Source organism: Antennarius striatus, chromosome 1 (genome assembly GCF_040054535.1).
Source record: "Antennarius striatus isolate MH-2024 chromosome 1, ASM4005453v1, whole genome shotgun sequence".
In the NCBI taxonomy this organism is placed as follows: domain Eukaryota; kingdom Metazoa; phylum Chordata; class Actinopteri; order Lophiiformes; family Antennariidae; genus Antennarius; species Antennarius striatus.
Window position 1 is genome coordinate 375205 of NC_090776.1, and position 17296 is coordinate 392500.

General features: G+C 48.5%; 1 protein-coding gene across 2 annotated transcripts in view; it reads left to right on the forward strand.

Annotated features, from left to right (window-relative positions):
• Nucleotides 1–15613, forward strand: part of ttc17 (tetratricopeptide repeat domain 17) — a 25079-nt gene extending 9466 nt beyond the window's left edge. Inside the window, exons 23-25 of one of the 2 annotated variants that reach the window (XM_068309338.1) lie at nucleotides 14087–14206; nucleotides 14277–14420; nucleotides 14496–15613. In XM_068309338.1, coding sequence (XP_068165439.1) covers nucleotides 14087–14206; nucleotides 14277–14420; nucleotides 14496–14627 — 396 coding nt within the window. In that variant the 3' untranslated portion in view covers nucleotides 14628–15613. The remainder of the gene's footprint in view (nucleotides 1–14086; nucleotides 14207–14276; nucleotides 14421–14495) is intronic. The other variant, XM_068309418.1, reaches the window with a different exon arrangement.
• Nucleotides 15614–17296: the final 1683 nt, after the last annotated feature.

Sequence of the window (17296 nt, forward strand, 5' to 3'; positions counted from 1 at the left end):
CACTGTGTGTTCACTGGGCATTCACTGTGTGTTCATTATGGATTCACTATACTTTCACTATGCGTTCACTGTGCGTTCACTATGTTTTCACCATGTTTTCACTATGTGTTCACTGTGCGTTCACTGTGCGTTCACTATGCGTTCACTGTGCGTTCACTGTGCGTTCACTGTGCGTTCACTGTGTGTTCACTGTGTGTTCACTCTGTGTTCACTCTGTTCACTGTGTGTTCACTGTGTGTTCACTGTGCGTTCACTGTGCGTTCACTATGTTTTCACTATGTGTTCACTGTGTTTTCACTGTGTGTTCACCTTGGGTTCACTGTGCATTCACTGTGTGTTCACTATGTTTTCGCTATTTGTTCACTATGTGTTCACTGTGTGTTCACCGTGCGTTCACTGTGCATTCACCTTGGGTTCACTGTGCGTTCACTGTGCGTTCACTATGCGTTCACTGTGCGTTCACTCTGTTTACTCTCTTCACTGTGTGTTCACTGTGTGTTCACTGTGTGTTCACTCTGTGTTCACTGTGTGTTCACTCTGTGTTCACTGTGCGTTCACTGTGTGTTCACTGTGTGTTCACTGTGTGTTCACTGGGCATTCACTGTGTGTTCATTATGGATTCACTATACTTTCACTATGCGTTCACTGTGCGTTCACTATGTTTTCACCATGTTTTCACTATGTGTTCACTGTGCGTTCACTGTGCGTTCACTATGCGTTCACTGTGCGTTCACTGTGCGTTCACTGTGTGTTCACTCTGTGTTCACTCTGTGTTCACTCTGTTCACTGTGTGTTCACTCTGTTCACTGTGTGTTCACTGTGTTTTCACTCTGTGTTCACGGTGCGTTCACTGTGTGTTCACTGTGTGTTCACTGTGTGTTCATTGTGCGTTCACTGTGTGTTCACGATGCGTTCACTGTGCGTTCACTGTGCGTTCACTATGTTTTCACTATGTGTTCACTGTGTGTTCACGGTGCGTTCACTGTGCGTTCACTGTGTGTTCACTATGGATTCACTATGCTTTCACTATGCTTTCACTGTGCGTTCACTATGCTTTCACTGTGCGTTCACTGTGCGTTCACTGTGTGTTCACTCTGTGTTCACTCTGTGTTCACTGTGTGTTCACTCTGTGTTCACGGTGCGTTCACGGTGCGTTCACTGTGTGTTCACGGTGCGTTCACGGTGCGTTCACTGTGTGTTCACTCTGTATGTTCACTGTGTTCACTGTGTGTTCACTGTGGATTCACTATGCTTTCACTATGCGTTAACTGTGCGTTCACTGTGCGTTCACTATGTTTTCACTATGTGTTCACTGTGTGTAACTGTGCGTTCACTATGCGTTCACTATGTGTTCACTGTGTGTTCACTGTGCGTTCACTATGTTTTCACTATGTGTTCACTGTGTTTTCACTGTGTGTTCACCTTGGGTTCACTGTGCGTTCACTGTGAATTCACTGTGCGTTCACTATGTTTTCATTATTTTTTCACTATGTGTTCACTGTGTGTTCGCTGTGTGTTCACTGTGTGTTCACGGTGCGTTCACGGTGCGTTCACTGTGTGTTCACTGTGTGTTCACTCTGTTCACTCTGTTCACAGTGTGTTCACGGTGCGTTCACTGTGCGTTCACTGTGCGTTCACTGTGCGTTCACTGTGTGTTCACGGTGTGTTCACGGTGCGTTCACTGTGCGTTCACTGTGTGTTCACTGTGTGTTCATTATGGATTTACTATGCTTTCACTATGCGTTCACTGCGCGTTCACTGTACGTTCACTGTGCGTTCACTGTGCGTTCACTGTGTTCACTCTGTGTTCACTCTGTGTTCACTCTGTGTTCACTCTGTTCACTGTGTGTTCACTCTGTGTTCACGGTGCGTTCACGGTGCGTTCACTGTGTGTTCACTCTGTGTGTTCACTGTGTGTTCACTGTGTGTTCACTGTGGATTCACTATGCTTTCACTATGTGTTCACTGTGTGTTCACTGTGTTCACCTTGGGTTCACTGTGCGTTCACTGTGTTCACTATGTTTTCGCTATTTGTTCACTATGTGTTCACTGTGTGTTCACCGTGCGTTCACTGTGCATTCACCTTGGGTTCACTGTGCGTTCACTGTGCGTTCACTATGCGTTCACTATGCGTTCACTGTGCGTTCACTCTGTGTTCACTCTGTTCACTGTGTGTTCACTGTGTGTTCACTCTGTGTTCACTGTGCGTTCACTCTGTGTTCACTGTGTGTTCACTGGGCATTCACTGTGTGTTCATTATGGATTCACTATACTTTCACTATGCGTTCACTGTGCGTTCACTATGTTTTCACCATGTTTTCACTATGTGTTCACTGTGCGTTCACTGTGTGTTCAGTGTGTTCACTCTGTGTTCACTCTGTTCACTGTGTGTTCACTGTGTTTTCACTCTGTGTTCACGGTGCGTTCACTGTGTGTTCACTGTGTGTTCACTGTGTGTTCACTGTGCATTCACTCTGCGTTCACTATGTTTTCACTATGAGTTCACTGTGTTTTCACTGTGTGTTCACCTTGGGTTCACTGTGCATTCACTGTGTGTTCACTATGTTTTCGCTATTTGTTCACTATGTGTTCACTGTGTGTTCACCGTGCGTTCACTGTGCATTCACCTTGGGTTCACTGTGCATTCACCTTGGGTTCACTGTGCGTTCACTGTGCGTTCACTATGCGTTCACTGTGCGTTCACTCTGTGTTCACTCTGTGTTAACTCTCTTCACTGTGTGTTCATTGTGTGTTCACTCTGTGTTCACTCTGTGTTCACTGTGTGTTCACTCTGTGTTCACTGTGCGTTCACTGTGTGTTCACTGTGTGTTCACTGTGTGTTCACTGGGCATTCACTGTGTGTTCATTATGGATTCACTATACTTTCACTATGCGTTCACTGTGCGTTCACTATGTTTTCACCATGTTTTCACTATGTGTTCACTGTGCGTTCACTGTGCGTTCACTATGCGTTCACTGTGCGTTCACTGTGTGTTCACTCTGTGTTCACTCTGTTCACTGTGTTCACTGTGTGTTCACTCTGTGTTCACTGTGTGTTCACTGTGTTTTCACTCTGTGTTCACAGTGCGTTCACGGTATGTTCACTGTGTGTTCACTCTGTGTTCACTCTGTGTTCACGGTGTGTTCACGGTGCGTTCACTGTGTGTTCACTGTGCGTTCACGGTATGTTCACTGTGTGTTCACTCTGTGTTCACTCTGTGTTCACGGTGTGTTCACGGTGCGTTCACTGTGTGTTCACTGTGCGTTCACGGTGCGTTCATTGTGCGTTCATTGTGCGTTCACTGTGTGTTCACTGTGTGTTCACTATGGATTCACTATGCTTTCACTATGCGTTCACTGTGCGTTCACTATGCTTTCACTGTGCGTTCACTGTGCGTTCACTGTGCGTTCACTGTGTGTTCACTGTGTGTTCACTCTGTGTTCACTGTGTGTTCACTGTGTGTTCACTCGGTGTTCACTTTGTGTTCACTCTGTGTTCACTGTGTGTTCACTCTGTGTTCACGGTGCGTTCATGGTGCGTTCACTGTGTGTTCAGGGTGCGTACACGGTGCGTTCACTGTGTGTTCACTCTGTGTGTTCACTGTGTGTTCACTGTGGATTCACTATGCTTTCACTATGCGTTCACTGTGCGTTCACTGTGCGTTCACTATGTTTTCACTATGTGTTCACTGTGTGACTGTGCGTTCACTATGTGTTCACTATGTGTTCACTGTGTGTTCACTGTGCGTTCACTGTGCGTTCACTATGTTTTCACTATGTGTTCACTGTGTTTTCACTGTGTGTTCACCTTGGGTTCACTGTGCGTTCACTGTGAATTCACTGTGCGTTCACTATGTTTTCACTATTTTTTCACTGTGTGTTCACTGTGTGTTCACTGTGTGTTCACTGTGTGTTCACGGTGCGTTCACGGTGCGTTCACTGCGTGTTCACTCTGTTCACTCTGTTCACGGTGTGTTCACGGTGCGTTCACTATGCGTTCACTGTGTGTTCACTATGCGTTCACTGTGTGTTCACTGGGCATTCACTGTGTGTTCATTATGGATTCACTATACTTTCACTATGCGTTCACTGTGCGTTCACTATGTTTTCACCATGTTTTCACTATGTGTTCACTGTGCGTTCACTATGCGTTCACTGTGCGTTCACTGTGTGTTCACTCTGTGTTCACTCTGTTCACTGTGTTCACTGTGTGTTCACTCTGTGTTCACTGTGTGTTCACTGTGTTTTCATTCTGTGTTCACAGTGCGTTCACGGTATGTTCACTGTGTGTTCACTCTGTGTTCACTCTGTGTTCACGGTGTGTTCACGGTGCGTTCACTGTGTGTTCACTGTGCGTTCACGGTATGTTCACTGTGTGTTCACTCTGTGTTCACTCTGTGTTCACGGTGCGTTCACGGTGCGTTCACTGTGTGTTCACTGTGCGTTCACGGTGCGTTCATTGTGCGTTCACTGTGTGTTCACTGTGTGTTCACTGTGTGTTCACTGTGTGTTCACTATGGATTCACTATGCTTTCACTATGCGTTCACTGTGCGTTCACTATGCTTTCACTGTGCGTTCACTGTGCGTTCACTGTGTGTTCACTGTGTTCACTCTGTGTTCACTGTGTGTTCACTCTGTGTTCACTGTGTGTTCACTCTGTGTTCACGGTGCGTTCATGGTGCGTTCACTGTGTGTTCAGGGTGCGTACACGGTGCGTTCACTGTGTGTTCACTCTGTGTGTTCACTGTGTGTTCACTGTGGATTCACTATGCTTTCACTATGCGTTCACTGTGCGTTCACTGTGCGTTCACTATGTTTTCACTATGTGTTCACTGTGTGACTGTGCGTTCACTATGTGTTCACTATGTGTTCACTGTGCGTTCACTGTGTGTTCACTGTGTGTTCACTGTGTGTTCACTGTGCATTCACTCTGCGTTCACTATGTTTTCACTATGAGTTCACTGTGTTTTCACTGTGTGTTCACCTTGGGTTCACTGTGCATTCACTGTGTGTTCACTATGTTTTCGCTATTTGTTCACTATGTGTTCACTGTGTGTTCACCGTGCGTTCACTGTGCATTCACCTTGGGTTCACTGTGCATTCACCTTGGGTTCACTGTGCGTTCACTGTGCGTTCACTATGCGTTCACTGTGCGTTCACTCTGTGTTCACTCTGTGTTAACTCTCTTCACTGTGTGTTCATTGTGTGTTCACTCTGTGTTCACTCTGTGTTCACTGTGTGTTCACTCTGTGTTCACTGTGCGTTCACTGTGTGTTCACTGTGTGTTCACTGTGTGTTCACTGGGCATTCACTGTGTGTTCATTATGGATTCACTATACTTTCACTATGCGTTCACTGTGCGTTCACTATGTTTTCACCATGTTTTCACTATGTGTTCACTGTGCGTTCACTGTGCGTTCACTATGCGTTCACTGTGCGTTCACTGTGTGTTCACTCTGTGTTCACTCTGTTCACTGTGTTCACTGTGTGTTCACTCTGTGTTCACTGTGTGTTCACTGTGTTTTCACTCTGTGTTCACAGTGCGTTCACGGTATGTTCACTGTGTGTTCACTCTGTGTTCACTCTGTGTTCACGGTGTGTTCACGGTGCGTTCACTGTGTGTTCACTGTGCGTTCACGGTATGTTCACTGTGTGTTCACTCTGTGTTCACTCTGTGTTCACGGTGTGTTCACGGTGCGTTCACTGTGTGTTCACTGTGCGTTCACGGTGCGTTCATTGTGCGTTCATTGTGCGTTCACTGTGTGTTCACTGTGTGTTCACTATGGATTCACTATGCTTTCACTATGCGTTCACTGTGCGTTCACTATGCTTTCACTGTGCGTTCACTGTGCGTTCACTGTGCGTTCACTGTGTGTTCACTGTGTGTTCACTCTGTGTTCACTGTGTGTTCACTGTGTGTTCACTCGGTGTTCACTTTGTGTTCACTCTGTGTTCACTGTGTGTTCACTCTGTGTTCACGGTGCGTTCATGGTGCGTTCACTGTGTGTTCAGGGTGCGTACACGGTGCGTTCACTGTGTGTTCACTCTGTGTGTTCACTGTGTGTTCACTGTGGATTCACTATGCTTTCACTATGCGTTCACTGTGCGTTCACTGTGCGTTCACTATGTTTTCACTATGTGTTCACTGTGTGACTGTGCGTTCACTATGTGTTCACTATGTGTTCACTGTGTGTTCACTGTGTGTTCACTGTGCGTTCACTGTGCGTTCACTATGTTTTCACTATGTGTTCACTGTGTTTTCACTGTGTGTTCACCTTGGGTTCACTGTGCGTTCACTGTGAATTCACTGTGCGTTCACTATGTTTTCACTATTTTTTCACTATGTGTTCACTGTGTGTTCACTGTGTGTTCACTGTGTGTTCACGGTGCGTTCACGGTGCGTTCACTGCGTGTTCACTCTGTTCACTCTGTTCACGGTGTGTTCACGGTGCGTTCACTATGCGTTCACTGTGTGTTCACTATGCGTTCACTGTGTGTTCACTGGGCATTCACTGTGTGTTCATTATGGATTCACTATACTTTCACTATGCGTTCACTGTGCGTTCACTATGTTTTCACCATGTTTTCACTATGTGTTCACTGTGCGTTCACTATGCGTTCACTGTGCGTTCACTGTGTGTTCACTCTGTGTTCACTCTGTTCACTGTGTTCACTGTGTGTTCACTCTGTGTTCACTGTGTGTTCACTGTGTTTTCATTCTGTGTTCACAGTGCGTTCACGGTATGTTCACTGTGTGTTCACTCTGTGTTCACTCTGTGTTCACGGTGTGTTCACGGTGCGTTCACTGTGTGTTCACTGTGCGTTCACGGTATGTTCACTGTGTGTTCACTCTGTGTTCACTCTGTGTTCACGGTGCGTTCACGGTGCGTTCACTGTGTGTTCACTGTGCGTTCACGGTGCGTTCATTGTGCGTTCACTGTGTGTTCACTGTGTGTTCACTGTGTGTTCACTATGGATTCACTATGCTTTCACTATGCGTTCACTGTGCGTTCACTATGCTTTCACTGTGCGTTCACTGTGCGTTCACTGTGCGTTCACTGTGTGTTCACTGTGTGTTCACTCTGTGTTCACTCTGTGTTCACTCTGTTCACTGTGTGTTCACTGTGTGTTCACTGTGCGTTCACTGTGCGTTCACTATGTTTTCACTATGTGTTCACTGTGTTTTCACTGTGTGTTCACCTTGGGTTCACTGTGCATTCACTGTGTGTTCACTATGTTTTCGCTATTTGTTCACTATGTGTTCACTGTGTGTTCACCGTGCGTTCACTGTGCATTCACCTTGGGTTCACTGTGCGTTCACTGTGCGTTCACTATGCGTTCACTGTGCGTTCACTCTGTTTACTCTCTTCACTGTGTGTTCACTGTGTGTTCACTGTGTGTTCACTCTGTGTTCACTGTGTGTTCACTCTGTGTTCACTGTGCGTTCACTGTGTGTTCACTGTGTGTTCACTGTGTGTTCACTGGGCATTCACTGTGTGTTCATTATGGATTCACTATACTTTCACTATGCGTTCACTGTGCGTTCACTATGTTTTCACCATGTTTTCACTATGTGTTCACTGTGCGTTCACTGTGCGTTCACTATGCGTTCACTGTGCGTTCACTGTGCGTTCACTGTGTGTTCACTCTGTGTTCACTCTGTGTTCACTCTGTTCACTGTGTGTTCACTCTGTTCACTGTGTGTTCACTGTGTTTTCACTCTGTGTTCACGGTGCGTTCACTGTGTGTTCACTGTGTGTTCACTGTGTGTTCATTGTGCGTTCACTGTGTGTTCACGATGCGTTCACTGTGCGTTCACTGTGCGTTCACTATGTTTTCACTATGTGTTCACTGTGTGTTCACGGTGCGTTCACTGTGCGTTCACTGTGTGTTCACTATGGATTCACTATGCTTTCACTATGCTTTCACTGTGCGTTCACTATGCTTTCACTGTGCGTTCACTGTGCGTTCACTGTGTGTTCACTCTGTGTTCACTCTGTGTTCACTCTGTGTTCACTGTGTGTTCACTCTGTGTTCACGGTGCGTTCACGGTGCGTTCACTGTGTGTTCACGGTGCGTTCACGGTGCGTTCACTGTGTGTTCACTCTGTGTGTTCACTGTGTTCACTGTGTGTTCACTGTGGATTCACTATGCTTTCACTATGCGTTAACTGTGCGTTCACTGTGCGTTCACTATGTTTTCACTATGTGTTCACTGTGTGTAACTGTGCGTTCACTATGCGTTCACTATGTGTTCACTGTGTGTTCACTGTGCGTTCACTATGTTTTCACTATGTGTTCACTGTGTTTTCACTGTGTGTTCACCTTGGGTTCACTGTGCGTTCACTGTGAATTCACTGTGCGTTCACTATGTTTTCATTATTTTTTCACTATGTGTTCACTGTGTGTTCGCTGTGTGTTCACTGTGTGTTCACGGTGCGTTCACGGTGCGTTCACTGTGTGTTCACTGTGTGTTCACTCTGTTCACTCTGTTCACAGTGTGTTCACGGTGCGTTCACTGTGCGTTCACTGTGCGTTCACTGTGCGTTCACTGTGTGTTCACGGTGTGTTCACGGTGCGTTCACTGTGCGTTCACTGTGTGTTCACTGTGTGTTCATTATGGATTTACTATGCTTTCACTATGCGTTCACTGCGCGTTCACTGTACGTTCACTGTGCGTTCACTGTGCGTTCACTGTGTTCACTCTGTGTTCACTCTGTGTTCACTCTGTGTTCACTCTGTTCACTGTGTGTTCACTCTGTGTTCACGGTGCGTTCACGGTGCGTTCACTGTGTGTTCACTCTGTGTGTTCACTGTGTGTTCACTGTGTGTTCACTGTGGATTCACTATGCTTTCACTATGTGTTCACTGTGTGTTCACTGTGTTCACCTTGGGTTCACTGTGCGTTCACTGTGTTCACTATGATTTCGCTATTTGTTCACTATGTGTTCACTGTGTGTTCACCGTGCGTTCACTGTGCATTCACCTTGGGTTCACTGTGCGTTCACTGTGCGTTCACTATGCGTTCACTATGCGTTCACTGTGCGTTCACTCTGTGTTCACTCTGTTCACTGTGTGTTCACTGTGTGTTCACTCTGTGTTCACTGTGCGTTCACTCTGTGTTCACTGTGTGTTCACTGGGCATTCACTGTGTGTTCATTATGGATTCACTATACTTTCACTATGCGTTCACTGTGCGTTCACTATGTTTTCACCATGTTTTCACTATGTGTTCACTGTGCGTTCACTGTGTGTTCAGTGTGTTCACTCTGTGTTCACTCTGTTCACTGTGTGTTCACTGTGTTTTCACTCTGTGTTCACGGTGCGTTCACTGTGTGTTCACTGTGTGTTCACTGTGTGTTCACTGTGCATTCACTCTGCGTTCACTATGTTTTCACTATGAGTTCACTGTGTTTTCACTGTGTGTTCACCTTGGGTTCACTGTGCATTCACTGTGTGTTCACTATGTTTTCGCTATTTGTTCACTATGTGTTCACTGTGTGTTCACCGTGCGTTCACTGTGCATTCACCTTGGGTTCACTGTGCATTCACCTTGGGTTCACTGTGCGTTCACTGTGCGTTCACTATGCGTTCACTGTGCGTTCACTCTGTGTTCACTCTGTGTTAACTCTCTTCACTGTGTGTTCATTGTGTGTTCACTCTGTGTTCACTCTGTGTTCACTGTGTGTTCACTCTGTGTTCACTGTGCGTTCACTGTGTGTTCACTGTGTGTTCACTGTGTGTTCACTGGGCATTCACTGTGTGTTCATTATGGATTCACTATACTTTCACTATGCGTTCACTGTGCGTTCACTATGTTTTCACCATGTTTTCACTATGTGTTCACTGTGCGTTCACTGTGCGTTCACTATGCGTTCACTGTGCGTTCACTGTGTGTTCACTCTGTGTTCACTCTGTTCACTGTGTTCACTGTGTGTTCACTCTGTGTTCACTGTGTGTTCACTGTGTTTTCACTCTGTGTTCACAGTGCGTTCACGGTATGTTCACTGTGTGTTCACTCTGTGTTCACTCTGTGTTCACGGTGTGTTCACGGTGCGTTCACTGTGTGTTCACTGTGCGTTCACGGTATGTTCACTGTGTGTTCACTCTGTGTTCACTCTGTGTTCACGGTGTGTTCACGGTGCGTTCACTGTGTGTTCACTGTGCGTTCACGGTGCGTTCATTGTGCGTTCATTGTGCGTTCACTGTGTGTTCACTGTGTGTTCACTATGGATTCACTATGCTTTCACTATGCGTTCACTGTGCGTTCACTATGCTTTCACTGTGCGTTCACTGTGCGTTCACTGTGCGTTCACTGTGTGTTCACTGTGTGTTCACTCTGTGTTCACTGTGTGTTCACTGTGTGTTCACTCGGTGTTCACTTTGTGTTCACTCTGTGTTCACTGTGTGTTCACTCTGTGTTCACGGTGCGTTCATGGTGCGTTCACTGTGTGTTCAGGGTGCGTACACGGTGCGTTCACTGTGTGTTCACTCTGTGTGTTCACTGTGTGTTCACTGTGGATTCACTATGCTTTCACTATGCGTTCACTGTGCGTTCACTGTGCGTTCACTATGTTTTCACTATGTGTTCACTGTGTGACTGTGCGTTCACTATGTGTTCACTATGTGTTCACTGTGTGTTCACTGTGCGTTCACTGTGCGTTCACTATGTTTTCACTATGTGTTCACTGTGTTTTCACTGTGTGTTCACCTTGGGTTCACTGTGCGTTCACTGTGAATTCACTGTGCGTTCACTGTGTGTTCACTGTGTGTTCACTATGGATTCACTATGCTTTCACTATGCGTTCACTGTGCGTTCACTATGCTTTCACTGTGCGTTCACTGTGTGTTCACTCTGTGTTCACTCTGTGTTCACGGTGTGTTCACGGTGCGTTCACTGTGTGTTCACTGTGCGTTCACGGTGCGTTCATTGTGCGTTCATTGTGCGTTCACTGTGTGTTCACTGTGTGTTCACTATGGATTCACTATGCTTTCACTATGCGTTCACTGTGCGTTCACTATGCTTTCACTGTGCGTTCACTGTGCGTTCACTGTGTGTTCACTGTGTGTTCACTCGGTGTTCACTTTGTGTTCACTCTGTGTTCACTGTGTGTTCACTCTGTGTTCACGGTGCGTTCATGGTGCGTTCACTGTGTGTTCAGGGTGCGTACACGGTGCGTTCACTGTGTGTTCACTCTGTGTGTTCACTGTGTGTTCACTGTGGATTCACTATGCTTTCACTATGCGTTCACTGTGCGTTCACTGTGCGTTCACTATGTTTTCACTATGTGTTCACTGTGTGACTGTGCGTTCACTATGTGTTCACTATGTGTTCACTGTGTGTTCACTGTGTGTTCACTGTGCGTTCACTGTGCGTTCACTATGTTTTCACTATGTGTTCACTGTGTTTTCACTGTGTGTTCACCTTGGGTTCACTGTGCGTTCACTGTGAATTCACTGTGCGTTCACTATGTTTTCACTATTTTTTCACTATGTGTTCACTGTGTGTTCACTGTGTGTTCACTGTGTGTTCACGGTGCGTTCACGGTGCGTTCACTGCGTGTTCACTCTGTTCACTCTGTTCACGGTGTGTTCACGGTGCGTTCACTATGCGTTCACTGTGTGTTCACTATGCGTTCACTGTGTGTTCACTGGGCATTCACTGTGTGTTCATTATGGATTCACTATACTTTCACTATGCGTTCACTGTGCGTTCACTATGTTTTCACCATGTTTTCACTATGTGTTCACTGTGCGTTCACTATGCGTTCACTGTGCGTTCACTGTGTGTTCACTCTGTGTTCACTCTGTTCACTGTGTTCACTGTGTGTTCACTCTGTGTTCACTGTGTGTTCACTGTGTTTTCATTCTGTGTTCACAGTGCGTTCACGGTATGTTCACTGTGTGTTCACTCTGTGTTCACTCTGTGTTCACGGTGTGTTCACGGTGCGTTCACTGTGTGTTCACTGTGCGTTCACGGTATGTTCACTGTGTGTTCACTCTGTGTTCACTCTGTGTTCACGGTGCGTTCACGGTGCGTTCACTGTGTGTTCACTGTGCGTTCACGGTGCGTTCATTGTGCGTTCACTGTGTGTTCACTGTGTGTTCACTGTGTGTTCACTGTGTGTTCACTATGGATTCACTATGCTTTCACTATGCGTTCACTGTGCGTTCACTATGCTTTCACTGTGCGTTCACTGTGCGTTCACTGTGTGTTCACTGTGTTCACTCTGTGTTCACTGTGTGTTCACTCTGTGTTCACTGTGTGTTCACTCTGTGTTCACGGTGCGTTCATGGTGCGTTCACTGTGTGTTCAGGGTGCGTACACGGTGCGTTCACTGTGTGTTCACTCTGTGTGTTCACTGTGTGTTCACTGTGGATTCACTATGCTTTCACTATGCGTTCACTGTGCGTTCACTGTGCGTTCACTATGTTTTCACTATGTGTGCACTGTGTGACTGTGCGTTCACTATGTGTTCACTATGTGTTCACTGTGTGTTCACTGTGTGTTCACTGTGCGTTCACTGTGCGTTCACTATGTTTTCACTATGTGTTCACTGTGTTTTCACTGTGTGTTCACCTTGGGTTCACTGTGCGTTCACTGTGAATTCACTGTGCGTTCACTATGTTTTCACTATTTTTTCACTATGTGTTCACTGTGTGTTCACTGTGTGTTCACTGTGTGTTCACGGTGCGTTCACGGTGCGTTCACTGCGTGTTCACTCTGTTCACGGTGTGTTCACGGTGCGTTCACTATGCGTTCACTGTGTGTTCACTATGCGTTCACTGTGCGTTCACTATACGTTCACTGTGCGTTCACTGTGCGTTCACTGTGTGTTCACTGTGTGTTCACTCTGTTCACTGTGTTCACTGTGTGTTCACTGTGTGTTCACTCTGTGTTCACTGTGTGTTCACTGTGTGTTCACTGTGTGTTCACTGTGTGTTCACTGTGCGTTCACTGTGTGTTCACGGTGCGTTCACGGTGCGTTCACTCTGTGTTCGTTCACTGTGTGTTCACTGTGTGTTCACTGTGGATTCACTATGCTTTCACTATGCGTTCACTGTGCGTTCACTGTGCGTTCACTATGTTTTCACTATGTGTTCACTGTGTATGACTGTGCGTTCACTGTGCGTTCACTATGTGTTCACTGTGTGTTCACTGTGTGTTCACCTTGGGTTCACTGTGCGTTCACTGTGCATTCACTGTGCGTTCACTATGTTTTCACCATTTTTTCGCTATGCGTTCACTGTGCGTTCACTATGTTTTCACTATGTGTTCACTGTGTGTTCACTCTGTGTTCACTCTGTTCACTGTGTGTTCAATGTGTGTTCAGTGTGTGTTCACTGTGTGTTCACTGTGTGTTCACGGTGCGTTCACAGTATGTTCACTGTGTGTTCACTTTGTGTTCACTCTGTGTTCACGGTGTGTTCACGGTGCGTTCACTGTGTGTTCACTGTGCGTTCACGGTGCGTTCATTGTGCGTTCACTGTGTGTTCACTGAGTGTTCACTGTGTGTTCATTATGGATTCACTATGCTTTCACTATGTTTTCACTGTGTGTTCACTGTGCGTTCACTGTGCATTCACTGTGCGTTCACTATGTTTTCACTGTGTGTTCACTGTGTGTTCACTGTGTGTTCACTGTGTGTTCACTGTGCATTCACTATGTTTTCACTGTGTGTTCACCTCGGGTTCACTGTGTGTTCACCTTGGGTTCACTGTGCATTCACTGTGCGTTCACTATGTTTTCGCTATTTGTTCACTATGTGTTCACTGTGCATTCACTGTGCGTTCACCTTGGGTTCACTGTGCGTTCACCATGTGTTCACCTTGTGTTCACTGTGTGTTCACGGTGCGTTCACTGTGTGTTCACTGTGTGTTCATTGTGTGTTCACTGTGTGTTCACTGTGTGTTCACTATGTGTTCACTTTGAGTTCACTCTAGATAGCACCTGATGTTCTGACACGAACCCCTGTCAGTGGTGAACATATTCCAGTGTTGCTGTCAGTTGTCCCGACGACGTTTCCTGAGGTGTCTATCTCTTTAAAGACTAACCAGTTGATTCCCCGTCTGCCCCCCCCATCAGAACCAGACGTCGTGGGTGTTGTCCAGCATGGCTGCTCTGTACTGGAGGGTCAAAGGTCAAGGCAAGAGAGCCATCGACTGCCTGCGCCAGGCCCTGAACCATGCCCCCCATCACATGAAGGCAAGTGGCCCCCCCTTGCCCCGTGCCCCTGCAGGACGGGGGGGGGTAACCCTGTGTCTCCTCTGAACAGGACGTGCCCCTCATCAGCCTGGCCAACATCTTCCAGAACGCCCGGCTGTGGGACGACGCCCTGACCGTCGCCCGCATGGCGGTGGAGATCGCCCCCCACTTCGTGGTGAACCACTTCACCCTGGCCAACGTCTACATCACCATGGTAACGCTGGTTCTTTCTCTGCGGGTAGCTCCGCCTCCCTGGCCGTGTTGTCATGGTGACCTGTGGTGTGTGCAGGAGGAGTTTGAGAAGGCCCTGCTGTGGTACGAGTCCACACTGAAGCTGCAGCCCGAGTTCGCCCCCGCCAAGGACCGCCTGAGGACCATCCAGTGCTACCTGCTGACCAAGAGGGACCGGCGCCAGCCCTGACCCCCGACCCCCAGACCCGGCTCAGGGACCTGGACCCCCACCTGGAGAGCAGAATGACCTGAAACATGCTTTTGGTCTGATCTGACCGACGCCCCCCTGGCCTCCTGATTGGACGCCTCTTTACATAGTTAATGAGGAGGCGTGGCCTACAGGGGGCGCTGCGTTTAATGTGACCCAACTGAATCAAGTGAAGTGGGTGTGTGGACGTAATTAATGGGACAGGAGTCAGCACCCGCCCCTCCGCTCCTCTTCATCTCCGCTCCTCTTCATCGGCCCTCAGCTCCTCTTCATCGCCCCTCCGCTCGTCTTCATCGCCCCTCCGCTCCTCTTCATCTCCGCTCGTCTTCATCACCCCTCCGCTCGTCTTCATCGCCCCTCCGCTCCTCTTCATCGCCCCTCCGCTCCTCTTCATCTCCGCTCCTCTTCATCACCCCTCCGCTCGTCTTCATCGCCCCTCCGCTCCTCTTCATCTCCGCTCCTCTTCATCACCCCTCCGCTCGTCTTCATCGCCCCTCCGCTCCTCTTCATCTCCGCTCCTCTTCATCACCCCTCCGCTCATCTTCATCGCCCCTCCTCTTCATCGCCCCTCCGCTCCTCTTCATCACCCCTCCGCTCATCTTCATTGCCCCTCCTCTTCATCGCCCCTCCGCTCCTCTTCATCGCCCCTCCGCTCCTCTTCATCGCCCCTCCGCTCCTCTTCATCGCCCCTCCTCTTCATCGCCCCTCCGCTCCTCTTCATCTCCGCTCCTCTTCATCACCCCTCCGCTCCTCTTCATCGCCCCTCTGCCCCTCTTCATCACCCCTCCGCTCATCTTCATCGCCCCTCCTCTTCATCGCCCCTCCGCTCCTCTTCATCACCCCTCCACTCATCTTCATCGCCCCTCCTCTTCATCGCCCCTTCATCGCTCTGATTTGTTGACTGTGTTCAGGAGGCGTGGCAGTGAATGTGTGTGTACAGCATTAAAGACAGTGGATTCATCCAATCACGTCTCTGCATTGAGTCTGTCCACCTGGGGGGGGTGTCCCCGTCAGCCTCATGGGGGGGCCGGCCACCTTTAAATCCCACCAGATTGTCTTCTAGAGTCTTCATTACGTGACAGCTGATAAACCGCGTCTGCTCTGATTGGTCGGTCACTGCTGTCCTCAAGTTACACACAGGTAGAGCTAGTTCAAGTCTCCTCCCACTGAAGCTGCTCTGTTTCCTGTTGGAGCTGCTCTGTTTCCTGTTGGAGCTGCTCTGTTTCCTGTTGGAGCTGCTCTGTTTCCTGTTGAAGCTGCTCTGTTTCCTGTTGGAGCTGCTCTGTTTCCTGTTGGAGCTGCTCTGTTTCCTGTTGAAGCTGCTCTGTTTCCTGTTGGAGCTGCTCTGTTTCCTGTTGAAGCTGCTCTGTTTCCTGTTGGAGCTGCTCTGTTTCCTGCTGAAGCTGCACCAGTTATCAGTTATTTTTAGAGCTTGAAGGAAAAAGGACCCTAAAAATACTCCCGACCCCCGTTTTACCCCCCCCCCCCCCCAACACACACACACACACACACACTCTGTTTTGGAATGCTTCTCAATAATTGACTGGGGGGTATATTTGACCCACCCGTCTTGGGTTGGGGTATAAATAGCTCCTGTGCAGCAAAGCCTGCTGGGATTGGTCAGGAGCCACGTTATGTAATCAGCTTGTGTGTGTGTGTGTGTGTGGGGGGGGGGTGTGTGTGGGGGTGTGTGTGTGGGGGTGTGGGGGTGTGTGTGTGTGTGTGGGGGTGTGTGTGTCTGTGTGGGGGTGTGTGTGTGTCTGTGTGTGTGTGTGTGTGTGTGTCTGTGTGTGTGTGTGTGTGTGTGTGTGTGTCTGTGTGTGTGTGTGTGTCTGTGTGTGTGTGTGTGTGTGTCTGTGTGTGTGTGTGTGTCTGTGTGTGTGTGTGTGTGTGTCTGTGTGTGTGTCTGTGTGTGTGTGTGTGTGTGTGTGTGTGTGTGTGTGTGTGTGATTCAGGAACTAGAACCTACTGGCCTTGGGGGGGTCTGCTTTGGTGCCGTGGATAGTTCCACAGCAACAGTGAGGAGGAGGGGGGTCAAAGGTCAGGGTCAAACTACAGAACAAACGACAAAACCTGAGGGTAAACAAACAAACAAACAAACAAACATCCTTCGGGTTTTAAACCACAACAACTTCCTGTTGTGTTTGTTTACATTCTGGGTGCTCGTGACGTGCGGGGTCACGTGGTCTGTGATGATCTCACACACGCAGGTCCGGGTTTAGCTCCGAACCAGACCGGAGGTCACGTGATCCCGGACCGGGTCCCCCCCCCGCGAGTCCGCGGAGCTAAAAATAGCCCCAGCTCCGCCGCGCGACTCTCCGTTACTACGCGCCAGCATTCTGCCGCGCGCGGGAGTCGGACGAGCCCCCCCGCCCCCCTACGTCACACACAGGACCGGTGCCGGTCCACCGGGGGGGGGGGGCGGTGACACCGACCTCCAGAGGTTCTGACAGTTACCGGTTCCCGTTTGATGGAGGCGGGGGGTATTTTAACCCCCCCTCCTGCCTCCACCTTCAGGGGGGGGGATTCTCTACCTGACGTCACGAGGGACTGACGCAGCCCCCGGGATGGGGGGTTGTTCCTCCATCTGTTCTTTAGGGGGGGTAAACATTTGTGTGCGCGCTCCCTCATGAACTAATAAAAACCGGGTT